Source organism: Vanrija pseudolonga, chromosome 6 (assembly GCF_020906515.1).
Source record: "Vanrija pseudolonga chromosome 6, complete sequence".
NCBI classification, from domain to species: Eukaryota; Fungi; Basidiomycota; class Tremellomycetes; order Trichosporonales; family Trichosporonaceae; genus Vanrija; species Vanrija pseudolonga.
This window is the reverse complement of record NC_085854.1, coordinates 341,192-367,084: the sequence shown is the minus strand read 5'-3', so window position 1 is coordinate 367,084 and position 25,893 is coordinate 341,192. Positions and strand designations below refer to the sequence as shown.

Sequence of the window (25,893 nt, the reverse complement as noted above, 5' to 3'; positions counted from 1 at the left end):
GGCACGCAATGCTTCGCTTCCATCTTATCTGCTTTTACTGTCTGTCCCAAACCATCGATGCCCCAACGAGATGTGTGGGGATCTTGGCGGGGCCGGCGGCCCCAGAACGGCGACGGCGACGTCGACGATGCATCTATCCAAAGCGCACTAGTGGTGCTGTTTTTCCGCGCAGCGCATCATTCTCGCGTGAATCTCGCGGTATACTTGATTTAGCTACAGTCAAGATCTGGATCTGATCTGGTTGATGGCCGCTGCGGGGACCATGGAACGGGTGAGGGGGGTCGTGACACTCGCTCGGCCACGGCTGGCTCGGCGTCGAGCCAAGCGCTCGTGAAGTGCCCAACGCAACGCGCTCGTCCCCATGACGGACGAGTGGCCTAACCAACATCCCCGCTCGCGCATGACGAACGTGAACCCACCCCCCACCGGCATGACGAATTGCGGCGCCTAGCGCGGCCGTGCCCGCGGGGTGCCACTGCGCGTCCGTCGTTGGCTGGCGGGGACGGTGTGCGCCGACCATCTGCGGGTGCGGTGGGGGTTGCGGCAATGGCACACGCAGCGGCCACGCTCTGGCCGTCGGCGACAGCACTGGCGGGTGGGACGCCGTGGCGAGCTTGCCGCGGGCGAGTTTGTTTTGTCGATCCGCCCACAGCCAGCCCGCCACCGCCACGGCGCGCCACGAGCGCTGAAACTGCGCGGACGCGAGGTGGCTTGCGTGCGTGCGGGCGTCGCCGCGGCCGCGCAGGCGCAGGCTGGGGGGGGGGGAGTAATGCATCGCTCGCTCGCTGGCTTGGCATTGGCGCACGCCAGCCAAAGAAAGATGGAATGGAATGACTCGGGTTGGGTTGGGCTGGCTCTCCGCTGAGATCGAGGCATCGGAAAGTGAGAGCCTCCAGCAGCAGCAGCGGCAACCGCGCCGCGCCCACACCCACGCCCACGCCCACGCCGCGCCCAGTCAGCCGCTCGGACTGGGAATGCTGACCTCACCGGCGCACGGACGTCAGGTAATGAATAGCACATTGAAGACGACGACGACGACGCCGAGGGCCAGCTCGCTTGCGTCGGGCGAGCGGCGGCAGTGGGCGCAGTCAGGCGCGCGCTTCTGCTGCTTCTGTCGGCTTGGTGGTTTCACGCATTCGCCGCGGGGCGACCAGTGCCCCGGGGATACCGGACCTCGGGGACCTCATGGGCTCGCAGTCGGGGGGAGGGGCAGCGGGCGGACCCCGCCAGGTGGTTCGCGGGCGGACTGGAGGCCCTCGGTCCTTCGCTCGCCCCGTCCACTCTTGGTCGCGAAAATAGTCCTTTTGCTCGCTGCCGCCGCAGCTGCATACCAAATACTCGCTGCGGCAGGGCAGAATGGACATGTGTAGCCGGCGACAGCCGTCCCCTGAGATTCACGTGTGGCCATGGGTGTCATGTCCCCTTTTGCCCCTCCTCATCGCCTATGATCTGCCGAGAATCGCCCGCCCTGGGTTTGGAGGCGGCGGCGTGCTGGGCGCTGGCGGCCCTGCCTCGCTTGTTGCTGACACGGGTAGCTAGGTCGCCTGACGCGGGCAGCTTAGCTACTGCTGGATCCAGACTCTCTCTCGAACAGCTGCTGGGTTCCGAACACCTCCCTCCCTCAGGGCCGCTGCGTCATGATGCGAGCGCGCTCTAACTGTGCGGCTCGGCTCGCAGTTTTCGCCTGCTCGTTTCTCGAGGATCGAGTTTAGCTCGGTCGTGCGGCACGTGAACGGCGGCATGGAGCGTAGCGTCGCTTGTTGCATGCGGGGTTGAGGTACAACTGCTTGCATACATAGGTACGATCGGGGTGGTAGTGTGTTTGCATCGTTGCGTTGGGCGGCACCGCGTGACTGCTGCTGTTGCTGCTCGCCTTTGTTGTTGTTGTCGTCGTCGTCGCTGTGGTCACTAGTCGCCCTCGCCACCGGCAAGCTGCAGCTGCATGCGGCACAGTGCTGCGGCCACGTCCGTGCATGTTTTCCTGGTCGTCGCTCGTCTCCGCCCGCAGTGGCGCCGCGAGGAGCATGTTATTTGGCATTGTTCCCTACTGACTGTGGGTACTCAATTCGCCGCCTCCGCCGCCGCGTCGAGACCTTAGATCGGGAGGTAGTTACAGAGTCGCTCGTACAACAAACCAAATAGCATCCAGGGTCTCGAGGCAGGCTTTGCCCACTATTTTTGCATGTCGCCGGACCAAGTCTGCGGAGTAGACTCGAGGGAGGCACGGCATCCCCTCCCACGCCACGGTACGTACTCTCCCGTACGACCCAGGAGCCAGGACCAACAGGACACCAGCTGACCACTCACCCGACCCCAGGTGGCGGCCCACATGTTACCCAACACCCCGTTGTCGGACGACGGGGCTAACAGCCGGGGTCCCAAGTGACCCGGGTGTGCGGGTGCGGCGCGCTCTTGCCTTGCCTCGAGCAGCGCCGCCCGCCCTTGCCCCATGCATGCTGACTGACGCATGGAGACAGACGACGCTGCGGCTCCTGCTCCTGTCGCCTCTGCCGCTGCTGCTGTTCCCCCCTGCGGCCGCATTGCGCCCTGGTATGGATGGGGTACGTTCTCTTCCTGGTCAGCCGGACGCGGCACGTCTAGCGCAGTTTTGCCTCCAGCCTTGCCTTGTCCAGCTGAGCCAGCCACTGACTGGGTCTCTCACTGGCCTTCCTCCTCGCCTGGCCACAACATATAAAGCTCGTCTGTTGACTCTCTTCTTCCCCGCGCTACACTACACTACCACCACCAGCAAATCAATCAACAGTGAGTAGGCCGGCAGTGATGCTGCGATCGGCGGCGTGCTCGTCGCGTTCGCTACCCACTGCCACTGTTGTCACGCTGCGTCTCGACCATCTCGCTGACCACCCCACAGTGCCCGGTGGCGCCGTCGTCTCCTCCAACGACGCTGAGAATGACCGCGTCGAGGCCCCGGTCACATTCAAGGCCTACATGGCCTGTGCCTTTGCCTCGTTCGGTGGTATCTTCTTCGGTTTCGACTCTGGTGAGTAGAGCTCGTCTCTTCGCTGTCCCTTCTGGTTGTTTGTCGCCTCGGGGGGGAGAAGGGCATGGAGCGGCGGTGGTGGTCGCTTCGGCACCAGCCCAGCCCATCCCAGATGGAGCAGATCTGGTGCCAGTGCCAACTAGCCTCAACGCCCGCCTACAGCCGCCCAGCAGCGAGCGTGACGCGGGTGGCGTCTCACGTGGGCTGGCAGGCAGGCAGGCGGTTCCGGCTGCGTCGGGGTGTTGCGACGGGCGGGCGTGCGCGCAGGAATTTGCCAGGGCGGACGCACCCATCGGGCTTCCATCTCGCTTGTTTTCCCACTGCTGCTGCAACGGCGCCGCCGCCCGCTTGTCGCCGCCGTTCGCTTGCATCCATCAGCCCCCGTTTCGGGCAACACCCACCCTCCACCCCACCCACCACCCCCTTTTGCCTGATCCCTCCCCCCCCTTCCTCTGCCCCGCTCAGTGGCCCCGCGACGAGGCGCACGACCACCACACCACACATTCCAGATGGCAGCATGTGGCACCCGAGCCAGTCGCAGCAGCACAGTCGCTGACCCACTCTCCCAGGTTACATCTCCGGTGTGCTTGGCATGAAGTATGTCATCTCGCTCTACACTGGTCTCCCCATCCCCGGTCCCGACGCTTCCCAGGAGGAGCTCGACAAGTTTGTCCTCCCCGCGTCTCGCAACTCGCTCATCGTCTCGATCCTCTCGGCCGGTACCTTCTTCGGCGCCATCATTGCTGGTGACCTCGCCGACCACGTTGGTCGTCGTACTACCATCATTGCGGGCTGTGGCATCTTCATCGTCGGTATTATCCTCCAGGTCGCCTCGCACGGATGGCAGGTTCTTGTCGCCGGCCGTCTCGTCGCCGGTTTCGGTGTCGGTTTCGTCTCGGCCATCATCATCCTCTACATGTCCGAGATTGCGCCCCGCAAGGTTCGTGGTGCCCTCGTCTCGGGTTACCAGTTCTGCATCACCATTGGTCTGCTGCTCGCCTCGTGTGTCAACTACGCCACTGAGAACCGCCGCGACACTGGCTCGTACCGCATCCCCATTGGCCTCCAGTTCGCCTGGGCCCTCATCCTCGCCGGCGGTCTCTTCCTGCTCCCCGAGTCGCCGCGTTACTTTGTCAAGAAGGGCCGCACCGACAAGGCCGCACATGCCCTCTCGCGCATTCGAGGCCAGCCCGAGGACTCGGAGTACATCCAGGAGGAACTCGCCGAGATTGTCGCCAACCACGAGTACGAGAAGCAGCTCATCCCCTCCGACACCTACTGGTCGTCGTGGGCCGCGTGCTTCTCCGGTGGTCTCCGTCGCCCCAACTCGAACCTCCGTCTCACCATCCTCGGCACCTCGATGCAGATGATGCAGCAGTGGACCGGTGTCAACTTCATCTTCTACTTTGGCACCGTCTTCTTCCAGTCGCTCGGCACCATCAAGAACGCCTTCCTCATCTCGCTCATCACCACCCTCGTCAACGTCTGCTCGACCCCCCTGTCGTTCTGGACCATTGAGCGCTTCGGTCGTCGTCCCCTCCTCATCTGGGGTGCCCTCGGCATGCTTATCTGCGAGTTCATTGTCGGCATCATCGGTACTGCCAAGCCCAACGACACGACTGTCGCAAAGGTCCAGATTGCCTTCATCTGTATCTACATCTTCTTCTTCGCCTCCACCTGGGGTCCCGGCGCTTGGGTCGTCATTGGCGAGATCTTCCCCATCCCCATCCGTTCGCGTGGTGTCGGTCTCTCGACCGCCTCCAACTGGCTCTGGAACTGCATCATCGCCGTCATCACCCCCTACCTCGTCGGCAAGGACAAGGCCAACCTCGGCTCCAAGGTCTTCTTCCTCTGGGGCGCTCTCTGCACCTGCTGCTTCGTCTACGCCTACTTCCTCGTGTGGGAGACCAAGGGTCTCACTCTTGAGCAGGTTGACCGCATGATGGAGGAGGTCGGCTCGCCCCGCCACTCGGCTGGCTGGAAGCCCTCTGCCCGCTTCGCCCACGGCCTCGCCGCCGAGGAGAAGGCGATGGCTCCCATGCAGAAGGAGGTCGCTGGTGGCGACTACGCTGGTGCCGGTGCCTACGTGCCCGGTGGCGGCGCCGCCTAAGTCTTTGGTAGTACCAGAAGTCTGTGTATTCATAGTCCCGTGTGACTACAATGCAAACCTAATATGTGCGACACAGCTGTGCGGTGTAGTTCAGCCTTCTTTTGCACCGCTGGGAAATGTGGTACGATGCTAACTGTTGCGTGGCCAAGGCGCTGTCAGTCGCCACCCCTCCTGTCCGTTGTCCGAATACCCGATCGGCGCAAGCTGTCGGGCTGCGAGATCCTTCTGGCCGTCCACCATGCCTCGAGGGGATCTCCATACCCGCCATGCCCCGCCCCGCACGCCCCGCGGCACGAGGCACATACCGAACTCGCTCGGGGGCGGGGCACGGCGTAGTCGAGCGGACGCGGGGCCGTGGTGGCGTGAGCGAGCGGGGGTGGAGCCGCTCGCTAGCTCGCGCTGTGGGTGTCCGCACCCCGCACCGCCCACACGGCGATAACGAGCGATAGATAACGCTGACCCCGGCGGCAGCGGCTGTCGACGGCGACTGCGGCCATTATCGCGATACGGGATGCCGGACGCGCCGCAGTGGGTTTCGCGCCGGTGACACGGGTACTTGATGATGGTGGGCGCGGGCGGGGGCGGGCAGAGAGTGGGTCGCCGGTCAGGTTTGTCCGTCAGTGGAGCAATATGTAAGTCAGGTGCCGCGCCGTGCCGTGCCGGTTCGGCATGAGATACATGTGATGGATGGGTGGCGGTGCTGTGGAGCGTCTAGAGTTCTAAGGCCTCCCTGCCTAGATGGCGAGCTTGGCGCGGATCGCCTTGAACGTGTCCTTGATCGACTCGTCGCGCTTGCGATACGTGATCCCGAGCACGCGCTCGGCCTTGTGCCCGTCGTACACGACGCTCGAGGCGGCCAGGGAGGCGCGGTACGCCGGGTCGGCGTTGCCCTTGTTGATGCCAGTGGGCAGGTTGGGGAGCGTGCCTGCGACCTGCGTGGCGTGTGAGTGCGGCTCGTGTGGGCACAGTAGAGCCTACCCACCACTGCAAAGTCGTTGCCGAAGAGCGTGTCGGCGGAGAGGATGATGCGCTCGCCACCCGCCTGAGGAAGCGTGAGGGACTTGAGGATGGCCAGGGCGACTGAAGGGTCAGTGGACGTCCGACAGCATGTCCCACGCCACACTCACCGTCGCGGACGTCGATAAAGTTGTCAAACGAGTTGGCCAGCGCTTGGTCCGGGATACCAGGCTGGAGGAAGGGCACGACCATGGCTAGGAGGTGTGAGCGCTGCGCGACACGGTGTACGCACCAATGGGGCCAGCGACGCCGCCAGTGGCCGAGAAGCCGTTCGAAGGGCCAACGCACTGCCGTCAGCCGTACTCGCCCCCGCCATACCCACATAAGTCGGGATAAGCGCCACGCCGTCCCAGTGCGGCTTGCGCTCGGCGATAAAGTCCCAGAACGCCTTCTCGGCGGCAATCTTGGACGCTGCGGCGTTAGTCAACTCAGACCCACCAACGCACCAGAGTACTTGAAGTTGGGGCCGGCGGCGGCGCCCTCCTTCTCGCAGATCTCGAGGGCCTCCGTGTTCCAGTCTGGGGGTGTAAGCTTGGAGTCACATCGTCCCGCTAGCTCACCAGCCTCGGTGTACGTGACCGGCTCGGGCACGCTGCCCTTGCCCACGGTCGCGATGGCGCCGACCGAGCTCATCTGGACCACGCGCTGGACGGTCGGCGCGAAGCGCTGTACCGCCGAGAGGACGTTGACGACGCCGTCGATCGCGGGCTGGATGATGACCGAGGGCGGGCCGGGGGTCATCAGGTCGGTCGGGGACGCGAGGTGCACGACGGCATCGACGCCGACGACGGCGGCGTCGTAGGCGGTTGGCTGGGGCGTGAGCTGGGCGGGCCGTACAAGAGAAGGAGATACCCACCTCGCTCATGTCCGGCACGATGGCATAGCTGACCCGCTCGGCGTGCGCGGGGAACTCGGCCTTGAGGTGCTCGCCCTTGTCGGCGGAGCGCACGGCCGCGCGCACCGCGAAACCGGCGTCGAGGAGCGTGCCGACCGTGTGGCTGGGCGGGGGTTAGGCCGCGGGCGCGTGGTGACGACCGAAGGGGAGGGAAGCGACTTACGTGCCCATGAAGCCTGAGGCGCCGGTGACGAGGACGAGGGAGCCGGGGGTGAGGGCTGGCATTGTGGGTGTGTGGGCTGGGGTGAGGTGAGGTGGGGTGAGTTGGGTTGAGGGGGAGGGGGTGAGGACGCTGGGCGTGTTGGTGAGGTCAGTGAGCCCCCTCCCCCCCTGCACTTCTTATACCCCCTCACGCGTCGCCGAACCACCCCCGCGCCCTCCCTCGTAATCAGTCATGATGACACAGCGATGAGTAAAGCGCGAGGTGTGAAGCGAAAGCACGCCAAGGCCGATGGACAAGTTGTGGTCAAGTCGGCTCCTTGGTCCCGGCTTGGCGAGGCACATTGCCGCCGGCCGTCGGGCATGGGGGGCCAGATTAAAAGTCGCGTCGTGGGCGGCCGTCGGCGAGCTGTGCTTCTACCCTCGCCATGCTTGCCGTGTCTGCCTTCTTCCCCCCCGCGCGCAAGAGTGACGGCGCGTGCATAGCCTATGTGTCGGCGTCTTCGGCTGCTGCGGCAATGAAGGAAGGCGGAGCATGGGAACTCACAGGCCGACACGTGGGCCGCGCCGAGCTGGCTAGCTGGTCCAAGGTACGCACGCGTCTGCGGTGACAACCACCTCCCACCTCCGCTGGAGTACGGCGCGAGTAATACTGCATGCTCGCTATCAAACTACTGCATATCTCATTACGTCGTTGTCGTCGTCATGTTTCGTGTCACCGCGCGGCATTTACTGCCACTGGCCGGCGTTGACCTGCTGCTCGGCCTGCTCGACGGCGTGGCGCTTGGCCTTCTCGCGGTCGAGGAAGTTGAGGCCCTTGGTCTCGAACTCCTGGGCTGTGTTAGTGGACTGGACTGGCCTGCAGGCCTTGGAAACGCCGCCACGTACGCGGTCGATGAAGGCACCGGCAAAGCCGGCGAGGAGGGCCTTGGCGTTGGCGTGCGACTGGGGCTGGCCGTTGGCCGCGAGGTGGTTCTGGTAGCTGCGGGGTGTGTGTGAGCTGACAGAAGCAAGGCGGTGCGTTGTTCACGCCCCAACTCACGCCTTGGCGGCGGCAAAGGCAGCAGCGCCGCCGATGAGCTCGTGCGAGAGCTTGGCCTCGTGCTCGGGGTGGTCGGGCTGGGTGTGGTGTCAGCTGCTGCCATGGGGAAGAGGAAGGAAGCCGGGCGACTCACGTTGCCGTACTGGTTGTAGTTCTGCGACGCGCGGTCGAGGGCCTGGAAGTCGGACATGGTGGTTGTTTTGGTGGTGGTGGGTGGTGGTGGGTGGTAGTAGAGAGGAAGAGAGTGCGGTTGGAGGAACGTCGAGATGGAGGAACGCGGCTTATAAGTACTTAAGCTGCGGCCAGCGCGACGAGGCGAGCGACACGCAGCACGCCAGCCGACGTCAGAGGGTTGCTACTACCAGAGCTGTGCACCAGGGCCTCGTTGCGAGCCAGTGATCGCCAGCAAAGGCGACTGCCCCCCCCCCCCCCCCTGACACGACACGGACGACGCCAGATGAGACGTTGATGACATGCCGCTTGGCATGCCGACCAAGGGCTAAATCGGGAAAGAGGGGGTTGCTTGGCGTGTGTGGGCGCGCAGCGCGTCAGGCTGCCTGCTGCCTGCTGCCTGCCGTCAGGAGGTAAATTGCAGCAGCGCGCCCTAATGGGCACCAATTGTGCACTCGGAGGAAGGTGAGGCAACCGGGCGGCCGGGTGGGCGGGGAGGGGAAGGCAGCGCGAGGGGACGGTTGTCGCGTCGCCGGGTGGTCGGCGGTGTACGGCGTAGGGCGGGCGACCGGGCGGGTCTTGAGTTACTGCATGCTGCCTTCCTTCTCGCTTCTGGGCAATCCAATCCAATCCAACCGAGCGTGTGTGTGTTGCTGCTGCGCCTGATGCAAAAGAGCCATTGTGCAGACGAGGCAGTGCGTCGCGGTGCGCAGACGCAGACGTGATCGTCAGTCGGCCCTGCGCCTTCCCTGCCTTCCCTCAGCCGCCCTTCAGGCCCGAGTCACTGAAATAGACACAAACAGAAGCAATCAATCTAATCACTCGTTGTGTGTGCGTTTGAGCTTGCGTCATGATCGTCGCGACGTTTCTCACGCTCAATGCAACAGCGACGGCGAGGGCGACAGTGATGGGATGCGAGGCGGATACAGTGGCGAGGAGGAAGGCAGCTAGCGCAGGCAGGCGCGCAGGCGCAGGACTGACTGCCAGCCGTGGCGCAGCGTCACGCATCACGCCGTGGCGCAACGGCGGCGCCTAGCGTCAGTCGGTCAGTCGTCGTGCCCCGGTGGCCCCCCGTCTCGCAACGTGCGCAGCGTCGTGAACATGTTATCGCATCGCGTCATCATCGTGTCTGTGCTTCTTCTGACTGCTGCTGCGTCTTCATCCTATCGACTGCGTGTGGGCGGGCAGGGCGCGCCGGGCGGCGGCGACGCTTAGACGGCGTTGGACACCTGCTGCGTGGCGTCCTGGACGACCTTGTCGCGGTCGAGCCAGTCGAGGCCCTTGGTCTCGAACTCCTGGGGGCGGGTTAGCGGGCATCCAGCGCTCTGGGGTTGGTCGTGGCGAGCCAGCCACACCCCACACCACACCAAACTCACGCGGTCGCCAATGGCACCCGCAAAGCCGGCGATGATCTCGTCGCGCTTGGCGTGGCTGTCGGGCTCGCCGTTCTGGGCGCGGTACTCCTCGTACCTGGGGTGCGTGTGAGTGGGCGCGCTGGGCGCGGGGAAGGCGGGCAAGGCGGGGCTTACTTCTTGGCAGCCTCGTACGAGACGGCGCCAGCAGCGAGCTCGTGCGTGAGCTTGGCGCGGTGCTCCTCCTGTGCCACGGGTTAACGTGCGTCGAGGGTGGAGGAGGGGAAGGGGAGGAAGGTGGCGAGGAGGAAGAGGGCCACTCACAGGGGCGAGGTTCTGAACCTGGTTGTACTGGTCCTGGAACTGGTCGGACATGGTGCTTTGTGTGTGTTGTTGTTGTTGAGGAGGGGAGGAAGTGAGGTGAAGAGCGGATGAGGGGGAAACGAGCAAGAGCAGGCCTTTATATGTGCGTCGAGGCGAGGTCGGCCAGCGTGTCACAGCACAACCACCAGCAGCACTGCCGCCCCCTCCCTCCCTCCCGCCGCGATCACCTCGTGCTCATCTCGTCACCATTCATCTCGCTCGCTTGACACTTCATCATACCTCGCAACGACAACGGGCACAACGGAAATAGCGACGGCGGCTTCACGTGGTGGGCGAGAATAGCTGTAGCTGCTAGCCGGGTGGGTGGGCGGGCGTCAGATTCGAGGTTATGCCGACCGACGCGAGGCGTCTCGACGCCCTCGAAGCGGCTAGGCGTGCGCAAGTGTGCTTTGCGAGGAGGGCGGTATGCTACTCGCTGCGCGCGCAGTCGACGTGATGCTGCGTGCTCGCTACTCGTGCCCGTCTCGCCCGTCGGCAAACCCGACTCGACGGTAGCGAGACTACACGCCCATCGCCATGCCACAAGGGTATGACATCATCAACGGCTGGACAACAAGCAGCCAGCGCGACACCTTCACACAGCGGCAACGAGGGCGACCGCGACGAGGACACTGCGGTACAGCGACAGGCGGTAGCATGCATCCACCAGCCAGCTCTACTACTACGACGTCGCCATCACCGAGGGTACCCTCGCCCCTCATGACCTAGTGACAAACTCGAGCTCCTTGACGACGAGCTTCTCCGCCGCGTCGGGGTCGACCCGTCCCCCAAAGTCGCGTCCCTTGACCTGCTATTGTTGTTCGTCAGCGAGCCCCAGCCCACACCCAAGCCCAGCCCACGCACATCGCCGACGACCTTGGTCGCTGCCAGCTCGAGATACCCCACGCGCTCGTGCTTGTGCTTTGGCGCGCCGTCGGCGGACACTATCCGGTGGTATCTGTGCAGGTCAGCGGCCGCGTGGCCTTCCTTGGTCGACGAACTCGTCGAGCGCGTCTAAGGTCTGTTGTCAGCTCTACCCCGCCACTATGACTATCCCCCACGCACCCTTCATCACGCCCAGCGCAAGCACCTCGGTCGTGATGCTCCCCGGCTCCTGGGCCTTTCGTCAGCTGAGCTCTCGTGCAGCCGCGCGCGTACCAGACGAGTGGTGTACGTCTCCTTGTTGGCGACGAGCTGTGCGTCGAGATACTCGGCGTCTCCTGGTGCAGCGGGCATTGTGCGAGTCGTAGGTAGGGAGAGGATGGGTGATTGACACGTTAGTGGACAAAGTGTTGATGCTCGCTTAGCCCGATCGAGCAGTGTCGCACGCTGCTGCTGCGCTGACAGCATCCCACTCATCCCGCTGGAAGTCGAGTGTGGCGGCGGCGGGGGTGGTGGTGTCTGTCGTCACCAGGCACGACCACAAGGCAGGCTCACCACTGACGTGGATTGAGCACTCACGCGCGCTCGGCGCGACGTAGCACGCAGTGCCGTTCAGCTTCAACCCCTCGGTCAGGCCTCATGGCGACAGCATCGTCACGTCCATGCACCACTACAAGGCGAAGCAGCGTGCCATGACGCGCCGGCTACTCGATTCAACGGCCATTGCTTCTTTCATTCGCAGGACACGCTATGCCCGACCCGCCAAGCACCCTCACTCGCTCGCTCGTTCGGTACAAACTTCAATCCGACGCCAAGTCCAAGTGCAAGAGCTCGGTAGCCTTGTCGATGGCCTCGTCGGGCCTGATCCAGTAGAGATTCTTGGACTGGATCTCCTGTTGTGGGGTGTGAGCTTGCCCTTGGGGGTGGCCGGTGGCCGGTGGCCAGCGGCATGCGGTGCGACACCTACGCGTCCGGCAACGGCGGCGACGTGCTCGCGGATGATACGCTGGCGGTCATAGTCGGACGGCTTGCCGTTGTACTTGACGTACTGGTTGTACCTGTGCGGGGGCGTGGTGTCAGTTATGCCACCTGCACCTGCGTGTCCGGGCCAAGGCGAGGCGAGGCGCCTACGACGACCCACGATTCGAAGCTCTGCCAAACGATGCCATTGGCGAGGTCTTCGGCCGTGACCGTCTCCGGGGTGTACTCCTGGGCGCGGGTCAGCAGGGTGCCCAGCAGCAGCAGCAGCAGCAGCAGCAGCAGCAGCAGCAGCAGCAGCAGCAGCAGCAGCAGAGGCAGCAGAGGCAGCAGCGCACCGGAAGCTCCTCGTACTCGCGCTCAAAGCCTTTCCACACGTCGGACATGGTCGTAGTTGGTGAGGTTTGGTGGGGGTGGGGGTGGTGGTGTAGTGGGGGTGGGAAGAGCAACATCGGCACTGCCGCACGCAGCCCCTCTTATACCCCACGCCGCGAGGAACGCCGGCCCCACGGCGCGCTGCACGACAAGCGCAGAACATCGCCTTGCGGAATGGCCCATGCCATGCAATATCGGCAGCGGCGGCGACCTGCGGAATGCGCGAGCTTGTCCTGTCGTGTAGGTGGCTGTCGTGCCATGCCGCGCGACGTGCCACATGACATGATCACGACAGCAGCCAATGAGCTACACGTGCGCTGTGCGTGCGCGAGGCGACGTGCGCGCCGGCCTGGCCTGCTGCTAGTTACTAGCTGCTAGCTCGATTGAACCTTAACGGCGCGGAGCTTCAATCTTGACGGCCGTGCCGGACGTGCATAGCGCGAGTCGGACGGAACACTGTTCTCCGCTACGCTGGCCTGACCTCCATCCACCCAGCCAGCCTCATGTAAATATGTGTGACGTCTCCGAGCAGCACACACACCCGCCACGAACACCCACATCCACACACACACACAAAAGGGGGTCGACTCTACCCCCGAACCCGTCGCCGGACCCCCTTGGGACCGGATTCTCATCACGGCTCGAACCGTGGACCTGTGCAGTGGCACCTGGTGCCGAACACCCGCTGTGCGGCGGCGGGTGATGCTCGCAGCAGGGTGGCAGGATGATGGCCGGCGCGGCGTGGCGCCGCGGCTCGTGGCATGCACGAGGCACACCCCTACCTCCGATCAAGACCAACACTGCAACAGCATGCATACTTCGCAACGCGCGGCTACAACTACGCAGTGGCGCGGTACACGTTCTCGACGGCAACGTTGACGACGGCGTCGCGGTCGAGCCAGTCGAGGTTCTTGGTGTCGATCTCCTGGACCGTCAGCTCGCCCACCCTGCAGCGCACACCCACGCGGTCGGCAATGGTGCCCACGACGTCGTCGACGAGGTCGCGGCGGTCCTCGTCAGAGTCGGGCTTGCCCTCGTTGTTGACGCGGTCGTTGTAGCTGCAAGGTGCGAGCGAGCGCGGCGTCAGCCGTGCGAGCTCGGGGAGGACGCGCGCGCGCGCCACAACTCACGTGTTGACGCTCTCCCACGAGATGCCCTGCGCGAAGACGTCGGGCGTGACGGTCGCCTCTGTGAACTGCTGGGGGTGTGTCAGCGTGTGCGCGTGCACAGCAGCAGCACAACGCACAGGGAGACCGTAGTAAGCCTGGTCGGCGTTGCGGAACTGGTCGGCCATGGTGTGTAGTGTGTGGGGGTTGTGGTGCTGTGGTGAAGTGAAGAGGCAGAGAGAGGGCGGGGAAGAAAGAACGTGCCACACAACGCACGTCACGTCGCCCTCTTATACCCCGCCCGGCGACGCGCCTCGCGCGCGCGCGACATCCGCAGCGCATCGCGAGGAATGATGCCATGGCGACCTGGGCGACATGGCAGCGCGGCGACCTGGCGGAATGCGGGAGGCGCGAGGCGTGAGACGTGGGGTGCCATGTCGTGACGTGCGCGACGGACGTAGCGCGCTGTGCCACATTGGGAGGAGTACACGTGCGCGGTGGTGCACTGGCGCACTGGCTAGGTTAGGCTGCACGCCTACAGTAGCTGGCGACTGGCCACCTATGCAACTAGCTTCGCGCGCGACGCAAGGACCGCACCGACCGGCACAATGTGCCGGCTCACCTGTCTCGGTCGACAACTACGTGCTGCACCTTCTCCGCACCTGCCACGCGCCACGACGATCACTACCGCGGCCCTGCCACCGATGCCACCCCGACCATCACACCAAGCGGCATACATCCACCACGCTACTTCTTCTTGTTGAGCGCGTCCTTAGTGAGCGCTAGCGCGGCCGCCGCGATGTCGTGCTGCTGGAGCCAGTCGATGTGGCGCTGGACAAACGCCTGCAAACGAGGTCAGCGTACCGCCCGCTCGCTACGACGCACGCCTTCCGTGAGAGCGTTGACAGTGTTGTGGATGTTCTCTTCCTCCTTGCCCTTGGGGCCTGGGTTCTCGGTGAGGCTAAGGGCGTGGTCAGCATGTGGCGCCAGGCGGGAGGGAGGTAACGACAGACGACACACGCACCTCTTGATGGCCTCTGCGTGGCGGGGGTCAGTCAGCAAGCAGCGGTGCAACGCACGCCACAGCCAGGCAGCCAGGCAGCCAGTAGACAGCAGCCACACAGCTTACGCACCATACGCGATCGCATAGACCAGGTGCTGCGGGGGCAAGTTGGCGGGAGTCACGTCCTGACGTCAGCGAGCGTGGCGGCGCGGGCGGTACGTACCTCCCCGAGCTCCTGGTACTCGTCAAAATATTGCTCGTACTGCTCAGCCATGGTGGTGTGTGGGCGCGTGTGTATGAGTAGTAGGGGGAGAGGTATGGGTAGATGCAAGAAGAAGCCCCATGCGAGAGGCAATAGGGCAGCTTTAAACGCAGTTTGGCCTGCCATAAGTGACCTGACTGGCCACTGCGTTCCGGCGCTACCACTGGCCCATGACGACAGCAAGGCATGTGACAGCACCATCGGCACGGCCGACCCGCAAGAGCGCAACGCAACGCATGCATACAGTTTACTTTGCCTTGCTGATCGCCTCGTTCGTGTCCTTGATCGCCTGCGCCGCGACCTGCTTGCGGTCGAGCCAGTCGATCTGGTTGGCGATGAACTCCTGGGCGGGGTCAGCGGGCCCAGGACTGGCTGGACGTACGCGCTCAGTGATGCCGTTGACAATCTCGGCGACCACCGCGTCCTGGTTGCCCGGCTCGCTCTGGCGCTCGGCGTAGCTGGGCTCGTTAGCTTCGGCTAGCTGGGCTATACCCACGTCGTGATGGCCTCTGTGCGGGTCAGCAGTGGACACAGGGGACAAGGGCACGAAACGTACCGTAGGCCACGGCATCCGCCAGTAGCTCGGTGCTCAGGTTGCCCTGCGACACGTCCTGCGGTCGACGTCAGCTGCGCAGCCAGTGGCGGCACCACATACCCCGCCGAGCGCCTTGTACTCGTCGTACTGTCTGTGGTACTTCTCGGCCATGGTGATGTGTGTGAGGATGTAGATGCAAGAGAAGCACCAACACGAGCTGAAACGTGCAGTTGCGTGCGAACTCACACCCACTCATTGCCTGACTGGAACCCACTGGTTCCCGCAACCCAACCGAATCGATGACGACGACACGGGATGACGGCATCGGCTGGCTGGCAGGCAGGCAGAAGAAATTGAAACAACCACCAAGCCAAGCGAGCCTCATACATATGCATCCCCCTACACTACACCTACAGCACCTTCTCGGCCAGCTCGACGTTCTTGACCGTCGTCTCGACGACCGTCTTCTTGTCGAGGAAGTAGAGCTGCTTGGAGGTGAACTCCTGGGCGTGGGTGTGAGCGCTGGGCAGGCACAGGCTGGCAGACGCGGCTCACGCGGTCAACAATCGGGTTCACGATCCCCCGGATGATCTTGTCGCGCTTGGACACGCTGCCGTGCTTGCCGTTTGCGGCCGTGTACTCTTCGTATCTGGGGTCAGCTGTGCTGATGGCGCGCGCTCACTCCTTGGCTGCCACTGCGTGGGTGTCAGCTTGCGCAGCGCATAACAGCACTTACAGTACGAGAGCGCGGTCGCCGCGTCGTGGTTGGTGAGGTTTGTCTGGCGGTCCGCCTTGGTCGTGAGCTCTGGCCCCCGCCCACGCCAACTCACCAGAGTCGAGCTCTCAAAGGTCTCGTACTGCGCCTTGTACTTGTCCGCCATGGTGTTGTGTTTGTCTGCGATGTAAACGGGCAGGAGGAGCTCGTTACCCCTACGCCAGTTATCTACATATGCCTCTGCAGCAGTCGGTGGCCACAAGCCACACCACGACACAGCCCTGATCAACAAACCGATCGCGCAACATGACACCATTGAGGCACACGGCGTTGGTTGGAATGCACGACGCGGTCGGTCGGTACGTCGGTCTGCGACAGCACAACTTTATCTGGCCCACTGCTGGTCGGGTGACCACCCAAGTCTTACAGTACCTCACAAATGCCCGCCGCTAGGCTTGTTCCATCGCCAAGCTAGCCCGCAAGCTCTGCTAAGCTGGCAATAGAAGGCCAAGAGCTTGCTTGTCCTTACACCTTATGCACGGTCGGGTGAACTGCGCGGGCGGCGCTCGGCCCGGATCTGCGTCAATGCCCAGCCTGCGCCGCGCCCAGCGCCACGCGCCACTCTTGCGCTCTCGCAACGAATAAGTGTCATCCCCCATGACGCCATCTCTCGCCGTTGCAGTGGTTTACTTCACATCGTATCTGGAATAACCACCGACTACGCGGCGGTTACTCTCGTTCGCGGCTACAGACGGACAGGCAGCAGTCGGGCATACAACGGAGAAGGAAGCACAGAAGGGACACGGACAATGATGCGTGCGACGCACCACGCGGGTGAGTTGCCGCCGGCACTGTACATGGCACGTCTAGACCTTGTACGCCGCCGCGGCCTCCTTCTCCGCCTGCGCCTTGATCTTCTTCTTCTCGAGCCAGTCGAGGCCCTTGGTTTCGAACTCCTGTGCGCGGGGTGAGCTCGCGCCCCACAGCCACGCCAACAGCCCCGGGGCACTTACGCGGTCGACCACGGCGCCGACGAGGCCCGCGATCACCTCCTTGGCCTTTACGTTCGAGTCGGGCTGGCCGTTCTTGGCGATGTGCTGCTCGTATCTGCGAGGCGAGGCGAGGCGCGTCAGCGCCGAGCCGAGCGGGGCGGGGAGTGAGCGGAAGGAGGCCGACCCACTTGTGAGCAACCTCGTACGCCACCGCACCAGCGACGAGCTCGTGGCTGAGCTTGGCCTTGTGCTTGTCCGTGTCCTGGGGCCATTAGCTCGTCGCGCGGGGCTGAGGCCAAAGCGGGACGCACCGCGCCGAGCTTGGAGTACTCGTCGTGCGAGGCTTGGAACTGCTTGGGCGACATTGTGTGGTGGGTTGGTGCTGGTGTCGTCGAGGGGTCGAGGGCGCGGCGAGGGAGCTGGAGCTGGTGAGGGAGGTGGTTGGGGTCGAGCTAACAGGCCACTTCTTATACCTTTCCGAGGAGAGCTCACTGCGCGCTGACCGGCAGCGCGGTCACCTTCCGGCTCTTCTCGACGTCACTCGCGCCTAGTGGGGGACGGGCGTGCGCAGGGCGTGCGCGGGGCGTGGGCGTGGGCGATGCGTCGGGCGTTGGGTGTGCGTGAGCGAGCGGGGGGCTGGACAGGTGCCAGTGCTGGCTGGCAGCGGTGACAAGGACGCCGTCATGGGCCGCGGGGCGCCGGCGAGGTGTCGGGGTGGAGTGGGTGAGTCGACAGGCCGTGTCGTCGGAGGCCACACGCTTCAGTGCGCCTCGTCTCCACGACTGGTGAGCAGGCCGTGAGCGGTCGTCAGTGGTGCGAGTAGCGTCCCATCCGTTCGGCGAGCACCGCGGTGGCAACACGCCATTCATACTACGCCTATACCCTGCTGCTGCTGCTGCTACCCCAGGAATCGCCGCCGCCGCCTACCACCCAAAGCCGGACGCGGCGTTCTCATACGCGCCGCGCTTGGCCTTCTCCCTGTCGAGCCAGTCGAGGCCCTTGGTCTCGAACTCCTAGGGGTGGGTCAGCTGCGTCGAACTCTCCGCCTCCTTCGCTGGGCAGTCCCCGCCCGCCACCCCACTCACGCGGTCGACAATTGCGCCCGCAATGCCCGCGAGGATCTCCTTGGCCTTGGCGTGGCTCTCGGGCTCGCCATTACGCGCGCGGTGCTCCTCGTACCTGCGTCGTCGTCAGCTGTGATGTGGTGCAAGGCGCCGACCCACGCCTTGGCCGCCTCGTACGCCGCCGCGCCCGAGATGAGCTCGTGGCTCAGCTTGGCCTGGTGCTCGGGCTGGATCTGCTGTGGGGGGAGTCAGCGGCGAGCTTGCGAGCTTGCGAGCCGCGAGGCAGCGGGGCGAGACGTACCTGCCCATAACCCTGGTACTCCTCGTACGCGCCGCGGTGGTGCTCGTGTCCCATTGTGTGAGGTTTAAGTGGTGTAAGTGGGTCAAAGCAAGGAGGACGTGGAGGTAGATATACCGCCCGCCGCCCTCGTTGCCGCCCTCCACGTCGTCGTCGCCAGCGATGGCGAGCGCGAGCGCCAGCTTGCCCTCGTCGTTGTCGTCGCTGTGCAGCAGCGCAGGCGCCAGGAATAGCCTGGCGCCGCAGGGCGTGGCGAAGCTGGGCGCAGCGCAGCCCTTGGCGCAGTGGGGTCGGGTCGTCTCGTCTCACGTCTCATGTCGCTCAGCGACCGCCACACTGTCGTCGTGAGCGATCCGGCACCAGTGACCATCCTTTGCGAGCCTCGCGCCCCTCGACACTGTTCGCTGCACCGCTGTTCCCCACCCGCGCCCCATGCTCGTCTAGAAACATGGCCTCGGCTGGGCATCGCTACGTTCGCCGCGGCGACAGAAATAACGGTGCCCGCCGCCTTTGCCCCTCTGCCCCTTGGTGGTGGCGCAGAGGCGCAGTGGCGCCACCGCCCTGGGATGACAATGGCCGATGCGTCGGCGCGTGCGTGCGTGGGCGAGCGAGCCGGGCAAGGCTACACGGAGTGCGGTGTTGCCGGATCTTGCAGAGCCCGTTGCAAGTCATGTCATGTTGAGTGAGTGAGCGCGACAAGGCAGATTTTGCGGGGGCGGGGTGATGGTGCGTGCCGCGGATATGACCTTGCTGATGGTCGCGTGCCGGCGAGCAGTGACGCCGTTACTTGTGCCTTCAACGGCGACGGCGAGAAAGCAAGCAATTGAGCGACGAGGTCAGCTGGCAACAAGCAATAGTCACAACGACGCGCGCAGACACCGTCGTACGAATGCACGCACGCACGACGCGGCCGCCTCGCCCACCTTGGCTGACAACGACGACGACGACCACCTGCTCGTCGTCGCCCACCTGCTGCACTCCCCCCGCGTCACACTTACGGCACGGGCATTCAATCGCCCATCCATCTCGGCGCACCCGTCAGCCAGGATTTTGTGTCGACGCGTAACGCTCGGGAAGGTGTGGGGATCTGGTCAGCTGCTGGACATGGGGCAATTGAGCTGCTGCTGCTGCCGGGCATCGCTTGCTGGAACATGGCGCTCGGCGCGTTGAATTGAATGAAGGTTTGCTGCCCCACGGCGCCCACGTCGCTGCGTCGCCAAGTGACTCACTCCAGTCGCCATTCTGATACAATGCCATCGAGGCTAGTCTAGTACAAGGGTGCCTACAGCAGGCCGGACGCAGTCCGAGAGTCCGTAAATTTACAATATGTAGAGCAAGCGCTAGGCTGTGGGAATGAGATGTTGTCGCACCTGGCGGGCGGGCGGGCGCGAGCCGGCACGAGCTAGGTACCTGCTGCGCGTGCTTGACGACGGCGTGACTCTGCGGTACGCGGTACTCGCAGCCATGTTGCGTGCGCCTATAGCGTCGTCGAGCGCTGGCTGCCGCGCTTGCGGAGCAGCCCGAGGGCGGCTTTGGCGCCGAGGACAAAGTTGCCTCCTGGCGGGCGCGAGATGGAGCCTGTCGAGCGGGGCTGGTGCCGTGGTGTCGGCTTTGGTGTTGTCGAGGGCGACGGCGCGGCGGCGGCAGCGGCGGCGGTGGTGTCTAATGGTGCAGCCGGCTGCTGCTCTGCCCTCGGCGCCTCGTCGCTGCGGCGCGCCGCGCGCGACCCCGAGACGCGCTTGAACCCGTGCCCCGCCGAGCTGGGGCTGCTGTCCGACTCGGGCGACGCCGAGCGGAACATGGCGCTGTACTCGCTCTGCGGGGACGCGCTCGCGCCCGAGTCGGACGGGGAAGGTGGCGCGTGCGCGGGGCTGAGGCTCGTGTCGTCTGTCATCGTGCCGTAGCTTGCTGAGAGCGGCGCGGGCGTCGTGATCACCAGCGCGGATACGCGGCGGCGGGACGCGAGCGGCGTGAGTGGGGGGCAGGTGCGGAGCGCCACTGTAGCCGTGGTGGCGGGCAGCTTGCGCTGCTGCTCGTGGCCGACGGCGCCGAGCGCGGCGGTGAGCAGTGCCTCGGGGTCGAACTCGCTCGCGGGCTGCGCGGCGGCCGCGGCGCGTAGCTGCTCGAGCAGGATACGCTGGCACGGCGGCGAGAGCGGCGGTGTCTGGCACGGCGCGGGCGCCTCGTCGGCGTCGAGGAGGGGCAGGTCGAACATGTGTGTTGTTGAGAGGGGCGAGTAGGCGTGTGGTGGTGGTGGTGATGGGGGTGGTAGTGTGGCCAGCATTGTGTAGATGTGTAGTGGACAGGAAGAGGTCTCGCGAGGACAGTCTGTTAGACTATATCGACTTGGTGTACTGCACGCCGCTGCACTGCCCGCCGGAACATGAACCACTTGTGCTCAGTGCCCCGATTTTTCAACCGCGCGTTGGTGTCGTCGTTCCCGCAGTACCCCAGATGGACTCGAATCGGCCAACTCGACGCGGGGGGGAAGGGCGGCAGGGAGCCATCAGGCAGAGCCCAGGGCAGCCCCAAGTTCGAGAATCTACAGGCCTTGAGGCGGCGCAGCAGAGACACTCAGGGCATGCCACAGTTCTAGGCCCCCCCCCCTCCGACCTCCCCGCCACGCGTCAGCCGCCGTGCCGCTCCCCGCGTTTTTTTGCGGCGGCTTACGGCAACTGACGTCTGTTGGCAACGGCAAAGGCCACCAGGCCAGAAGTTGGATAAGCCAGGCAGGCAGAGATGCAGAGATGCGCAGAGACACCTGCTGCCACGCGCGCAACGCGTTAGCTCGACTCAATTCCATTTCCAAGGCCACTACGCGGCGTGTATTGCAATAATGTCTCGAGAGCCTTGTGTCGCCTGGCTCGTTTCCAACGGCACGCACGCGCCCCCGGGCAATCCATACCATCCCATGCATGGCATACCGAACCTCAAACCTTGCCCCGTGGCACGTCGCACGGAGCACTGCAACGACGCGTCTGACAGGCTCTGCAGCAGGGGAAGACGTGTGGGGGTGGTGCGGGCGTTGCCGAGTAGCCGCGGGTGAACGTGTCACCTTGCTCGACGCGTGCGTGGGTGTACGAGATGCAATTTACAGGACAAGTCACACCGCAGCAGTAATGTGCTGCGGTGCGCGTTGGATGCCGACGCGCGCGTGTACGTCTGTAGATTGCCGGCGGGGGCAGGGGGGTCAAGTCACCCGCAAGAGCTCATATGGTGGCGTCGGCCTGGGTGTGCACATTGAGCTGCGCGCAAGCACCACGAACATAACTGCTGCTTGCATTATTGCACACCACCGCCAGGTCACCAGGCAATACCTACATACTACCAACCTACAGACGCCTCTTTGCTCGGCTACCGGCGACGAGACAACCCTCGCCCGTCGCCGAAAACCTTCAACTAACCAACGACCCCCGAGCCCCTCGCGTTTCGAAACCACATTGACCATTGACCGCCACTACTCGTGCTCGCGTGCAGCCATGTTCGTCGCGCTCCTCGTCGCACTAACCGACAGTGTGGTTGTACATAGTGCAGGCACAAACCGGCCACTCACTTGCGGGGTAGTCTGCGGCGGCGTAGTGTGGGGCGTCGCGGAGGCGAACGCCGGTTGCGGTCTCACTATCATGCGAGCAGGGGCGTGCTGGCCGGCGGCCGAAACCAAACCAGACCACCAAGACCACAATGCAGACTCTGTCTGACACGACTGAATCAATCAACCCTCGCGACTGAATGGCGCCCGTCGCCCGGCGCACACAGTCGCACTGGGAGACGTTTCATGCCGCGAGATGAGATCTGGCAGCAACAACGAGCGGTGCAGCATCGTCATTGTCAGATCCGGATCGATCAGACCCCGTAGGCAAGCAAGCGGCAAGCGGTGTCGGGTCGCTCTCGGCGCACCGGCGGGGCGGTGTGTGGATGCAGCAACGGCAATCATATCCCAGCGACATGACTCCCCTCGACCGTTCGTTCGTCAGCCGCAAAGCAAGGTGCCACCTGCCAACTGCCTGCAACGACAAAAAAGAGGCTGGCACCGCCCGGGCCTCCCCCACCGCCACATGAAGCCAGTGCGCCGATTGCGCGCGCTCGTCCCCCGCGCTCGGGCCGCAGCGTGACTGCCTGGTGACTGTAAGCGAAGATGCGGGCTGTGCGTGGGTTGCGGTGGGGTGGGGCCGTCGTGTCGTCGTTGTTGGGGAGACAGAGCGGGCGGCGTCGAGACAGACCGCCGCAGCGGTGTGGCGGCGCAGGTTGCGGTGTCGGTCGGCAGCGACGACACCGTCGTTCGTTGCCCGCAGCAACGCCGCGCCGCCTGACATCATCGCCCGCCCGCCCACCGCATCGCCACCACCACTGCGGGTCATAACGTCGTGCATACTTTCCGCGCTCGCTGTGCGCATGCGAACCAAACATGTATGGATACACTGAAGCGGCAAATGTCCAAGGGTCTGTTGGGGGGGTCAGCATTGCGGGGTGGCGGCGGGCCCGAGCTGGCTCTGGCTCACTTACCCCAGATGTTACAATGAAGAAAGTGTAGTGGTGGTGGTGGTGGTAATGGTGGTGTGGGCCGTGGCGTCGCCCGCCAGGCCTTTATCGTCTCGTCTCGTCGCCGTCACGTTACTCGCTATGCGCGGGTGTAGCGCACCGGCACGCGGCGGGGGCGGAACGATGCGTTGTCCGAGTGCAGGGTGTCGAGGTACGACCTGAGGACTGCGAGCGCCTGGCGCTCGTTGAGGCGGGGGTCGGCGAGCCGCCCGATCGTGGACGTGAGCTGGTGGCTGCTGGTGTTGTTGCTGGCGGCGCCGGCCTCCACGACGCACGAGTAGCTCTGGGCCATGGCGAGCAGGTGTGCGCGCCACGGTGCGACTGTGCGGGGCGGGACGGCGGGCGGCGGCGGCGCGGGGCGGGTCGGCGCGAACGACACCGGCGCGAGCTCGGGGAAGGGGATGACTGGTGGTCTGTCGGTCAGGCGGGTGGGGGAGGGCGGCGCCGAGTCGCTAAGGCTCGAGGTGCGCTTGGGCAGGCTCGACAGCGCGGGCGGGGACGCTGGCGGCGTGCCCTCGCTCAGGCTGGAAGCCGACGAGATGGTGGACAGGGCCGACGAGGCGGAACTCGCGCGCTTGTGCGCCGCGTGGTGGTGCTTGGTCACGCGGCGCTTGAGGCTCGAGAAGGCTGATGGCGAGGACATGGTGTGGGTGGGGGGTGGTGGGAGCGAGCTTGGCTGGGGATGATGAGCTGCCCCTCTGGCCTGGCTATATATTAGCGGTGAGAAGGACAAGCCAGGAAGGTGGTGCGCGGGCACCAGCGCAGCGCCAGCAGCGCCAGCCTGCCCAGCAGCATGCTTGGGCCTGTGCATCTCATATCGCCCAGGGCAGAGGCGTCGGTCGGTCGGTCGGCACGAGGCGTCGCAGAGGCGACGAGGCGTAGGATAGCGCGGCAGGCAGAGCAACACCGCGCACAGATCGGCCACAGGCTCACGGCACAGGGCAGGGCAACGCAACGCAGCGACGCCTCATTCATCACACACAGCCGGGGCACCGAGCCAGCACTGCTGCACTGCTGCCTACCTCACATGCCCGGCATGCAGAGTCAGTCTCAATGAAGATAAGCCGAGAGACAGACATAACCCAGCACAGTGGGTCCCTTTCGGCTCCGCCCTGACCCAGCGAACATGAAGAAAGCAGCATTACCCCACCCACTGCCCCTGAGGTAATGTCATTGCGCGCACATTGTCGTCATGTCATTGTATGGCTATCTTGAGTTGGGTAAGGCGGCTGCTTGCTTGCTTGCTTCGGTTGACAGTCGGAGCCGCACGCAGCGGAGCGGAGCGACGCTGGGCAGCATAGGCGCATAGCTCGGTGCAGCGCAAGCACAGCGATCTGCGTGCGTGCGCTCCTCTTGGCCGCATGCATCGGGCAAGAAGAAGCAGCTCCAGCAACGACACGGCGAGAAGGACGCGAGCTGGAACCGTAATCCCCCCTCGCTTCTCGGCATCCGTGCAGCTGCGTGCCCACGGCACCGGCGTGCCCTGCTGATCTCCCGCCAACATGAGTCCACAGCACTGGCTCAGGGGTCGTACGAAAGGAGGATAGCCTGTGTCGCTGTGTCCACAGCAGCACGCTGCTGCGCTGCGCCGTTGCTGCTCGACAGCACCGGTTGGCTCAGGGCCTGGCTGCTGCTCCGCGCTCTGTGGCGTGAATAGAGCCAGATTAGCGCTGTGTCGTCGCCTGGCGTCCGTCGCCACTTGGCTTGGTCGCCGGGGTGTGGTGGGGGGCCGAGTAAGCCTCCCACGTGGAAGCCACGCGCCAGCCCAAAGTGCCACATTCTCGCCACGCGCTCACTCGTCACACTCGCTTCGGCGCATTTGCTTCCGCGCCAAGCCCCACCCATGTTTTGCCACTCCGAGTCGGTGGCGGGCGCACGGACAGAGGAATCTCAAGTGACTGACTCCCCCCTGCTCCGCCGAGCCGATCACGCTCTACCATCACACATTGATCTTCTTTGCCATCGCACATCCACCCCATACACACCACCACAATGAGCACCGCCATCGCACTCGCGCTCGCTGGCGCCCTACTCCAGGCTCCTGGCGCCGTCGCGGCCCGGAGCATCTGTTACGACCGGTACGGCCGGGGTGAGTGGCGGATGGAGCTGCCGCCGAGGGACTAGGGCGTGCGCTCCGCACCTTGTCCATCGGCGCGCTCAGCTTCGAGCCCAGCTAACCCCACGCCACAGCGTACTACTGCAACCGCCTCTCGACGGGCGCGCGCATCGGTATCGGAATCGGTGTCGCCGTGTTCGTCTTCCTCCTCCTGACGTTGTGTGGAGTCGCGCGCCGCAAGTGAGTCGGCGTGATGCCAAGACATTACATTACAGCGCTCGCTGACGCACGCGCCGCAGGAGGCAGCAGGCCGCCAACGCGCAGTTCCGCCCGCCGCCCGTGCAGACGAACAACGTCCAGCCGTCGGTCCCGTACGGCAACAACCCGCCGCCCCCGCAGGGCGTGTACGGCGGCTACAGCGCGTACGGTAACCCCGCCCCCCCGCCCAACAGCTACCAGCCCGGCGGCGCCGCGGCCGGCTACTATGGCCAGTCGCGCACTGCCGACGGCGCGCAGGGCGGCGGCGACGTCGAGCACGGGTACGAGTACGAGCAGGCCAAGGAGAATGAGCTCAAGGGCGGCATCGACTCGCCCCCCGTCTATGGTAAGTTGGGTTGGAGCGAGCAGAGCCGAGACCCATCTGCGACTGCGCAACACTGCAGTGCAGGATGGCGTCGAGGCGTCCACTCTGTCATACCGGCCGTAGTAGAACACAGCGCTGACACACCCCCAGGCCAGGGCAACTCGTACGCTCCCCCCAGCGGCCCTCCCCCGCACGCCAACAACACCAGCAGCTACGCCCCGCCCACCGGCCCTCCCCCCGGCAAGAACTAGGCGGACCCCTCCCCCTCCCCCATTGATCATAATACCTATATCTTTCGGCTGGACCAGGTGTAACACACGCAAACACGCACACGCACGTCTGGCAGACAAGACTATTATATCAGTAATGCACCAGCTGAGCCGGACACGTAAGGA

The 25,893-nt window shown here is 64.7% G+C and overlaps 10 protein-coding genes across 10 annotated transcripts; 2 read left to right on the top strand and 8 right to left on the bottom strand.

Annotated features, from left to right (window-relative positions):
• Positions 1 to 2,556: 2,556 nt before the first annotated feature.
• On the top strand, positions 2,557 to 5,186 carry ecdD_4 (Major facilitator-type transporter ecdD; the record flags this gene model as incomplete). The annotated part of the gene is made up of 4 exons (XM_062774448.1): positions 2,557 to 2,561; positions 2,750 to 2,763; positions 2,873 to 3,001; positions 3,571 to 5,186. The coding sequence occupies 4 exons, from the start codon at positions 2,557 to 2,559 to the stop codon at positions 5,109 to 5,111; spliced, it is 1,689 nt and encodes a 562-aa protein (XP_062630432.1). The 3' UTR covers positions 5,112 to 5,186.
• Positions 5,187 to 5,771: 585 nt separating this feature from the next.
• Positions 5,772 to 7,248, bottom strand: YDR541C_1 (Putative uncharacterized oxidoreductase; the record flags this gene model as incomplete). Its single annotated transcript, XM_062774447.1, has 9 exons — positions 5,772 to 6,043; positions 6,094 to 6,191; positions 6,239 to 6,322; positions 6,361 to 6,415; positions 6,451 to 6,539; positions 6,575 to 6,646; positions 6,689 to 6,938; positions 6,985 to 7,126; positions 7,187 to 7,248. 9 exons carry the CDS (start codon positions 7,246 to 7,248, stop codon positions 5,846 to 5,848), a joined length of 1,050 nt encoding a protein of 349 aa, XP_062630431.1. The 3' UTR covers positions 5,772 to 5,845.
• A 573-nt stretch (positions 7,249 to 7,821) lies between these two features.
• LOC62_06G007925 (uncharacterized protein) lies at positions 7,822 to 8,414 on the bottom strand (the record flags this gene model as incomplete). Its single annotated transcript, XM_062774446.1, has 4 exons — positions 7,822 to 8,013; positions 8,071 to 8,164; positions 8,225 to 8,301; positions 8,358 to 8,414. 4 exons carry the CDS (start codon positions 8,412 to 8,414, stop codon positions 7,912 to 7,914), a joined length of 330 nt encoding a protein of 109 aa, XP_062630430.1. The 3' UTR covers positions 7,822 to 7,911.
• Positions 8,415 to 8,505: 91 nt separating this feature from the next.
• On the bottom strand, positions 8,506 to 14,902 carry LOC62_06G007924 (uncharacterized protein; the record flags this gene model as incomplete). Its single annotated transcript, XM_062774445.1, has 9 exons — positions 14,678 to 14,902; positions 14,581 to 14,639; positions 10,975 to 11,068; positions 10,848 to 10,918; positions 10,072 to 10,126; positions 9,925 to 9,992; positions 9,772 to 9,865; positions 9,625 to 9,690; positions 8,506 to 8,520 (listed from the first exon to the last, which is right to left on the bottom strand). The coding sequence occupies exons 1-9, from the start codon at positions 14,840 to 14,842 to the stop codon at positions 8,506 to 8,508; spliced, it is 687 nt and encodes a 228-aa protein (XP_062630429.1). The 5' UTR covers positions 14,843 to 14,902.
• Positions 14,903 to 14,963: 61 nt separating this feature from the next.
• LOC62_06G007923 (uncharacterized protein) lies at positions 14,964 to 15,422 on the bottom strand (the record flags this gene model as incomplete). Its single annotated transcript, XM_062774444.1, has 4 exons — positions 14,964 to 15,174; positions 15,213 to 15,225; positions 15,273 to 15,327; positions 15,372 to 15,422. The coding sequence occupies 4 exons, from the start codon at positions 15,420 to 15,422 to the stop codon at positions 14,964 to 14,966; spliced, it is 330 nt and encodes a 109-aa protein (XP_062630428.1).
• A 239-nt stretch (positions 15,423 to 15,661) lies between these two features.
• Positions 15,662 to 16,149, bottom strand: LOC62_06G007922 (uncharacterized protein; the record flags this gene model as incomplete). The annotated part of the gene is made up of 5 exons (XM_062774443.1): positions 16,082 to 16,149; positions 15,988 to 16,042; positions 15,934 to 15,946; positions 15,807 to 15,900; positions 15,662 to 15,754 (listed from the first exon to the last, which is right to left on the bottom strand). The coding sequence occupies exons 1-5, from the start codon at positions 16,130 to 16,132 to the stop codon at positions 15,662 to 15,664; spliced, it is 306 nt and encodes a 101-aa protein (XP_062630427.1). The 5' UTR covers positions 16,133 to 16,149.
• A 647-nt stretch (positions 16,150 to 16,796) lies between these two features.
• LOC62_06G007921 (uncharacterized protein) lies at positions 16,797 to 18,641 on the bottom strand. Its single transcript, XM_062774442.1, is given in 9 exon segments — positions 16,797 to 16,922; positions 16,980 to 17,073; positions 17,147 to 17,220; positions 17,270 to 17,308; positions 17,322 to 17,340; positions 17,901 to 17,971; positions 18,044 to 18,137; positions 18,182 to 18,258; positions 18,324 to 18,641. The coding sequence occupies 9 exon segments, from the start codon at positions 18,375 to 18,377 to the stop codon at positions 16,833 to 16,835; spliced, it is 612 nt and encodes a 203-aa protein (XP_062630426.1). The 5' UTR covers positions 18,378 to 18,641; the 3' UTR covers positions 16,797 to 16,832.
• Positions 18,642 to 19,797: 1,156 nt separating this feature from the next.
• Positions 19,798 to 20,604, bottom strand: LOC62_06G007920 (uncharacterized protein; the record flags this gene model as incomplete). Its single annotated transcript, XM_062774441.1, has 1 exon — positions 19,798 to 20,604. The coding sequence occupies one exon, from the start codon at positions 20,602 to 20,604 to the stop codon at positions 19,798 to 19,800; it is 807 nt and encodes a 268-aa protein (XP_062630425.1).
• Positions 20,605 to 22,938: 2,334 nt separating this feature from the next.
• LOC62_06G007919 (uncharacterized protein) lies at positions 22,939 to 23,502 on the bottom strand (the record flags this gene model as incomplete). The annotated part of the gene is made up of 1 exon (XM_062774440.1): positions 22,939 to 23,502. The coding sequence occupies one exon, from the start codon at positions 23,500 to 23,502 to the stop codon at positions 22,939 to 22,941; it is 564 nt and encodes a 187-aa protein (XP_062630424.1).
• Positions 23,503 to 24,775: 1,273 nt separating this feature from the next.
• LOC62_06G007918 (uncharacterized protein) lies at positions 24,776 to 25,883 on the top strand. Its single transcript, XM_062774439.1, has 4 exons — positions 24,776 to 24,948; positions 25,050 to 25,155; positions 25,215 to 25,519; positions 25,649 to 25,883. Exons 1-4 carry the CDS (start codon positions 24,852 to 24,854, stop codon positions 25,747 to 25,749), a joined length of 609 nt encoding a protein of 202 aa, XP_062630423.1. The 5' UTR covers positions 24,776 to 24,851; the 3' UTR covers positions 25,750 to 25,883.
• The last annotated feature ends 10 nt before the right edge of the window (positions 25,884 to 25,893 follow it).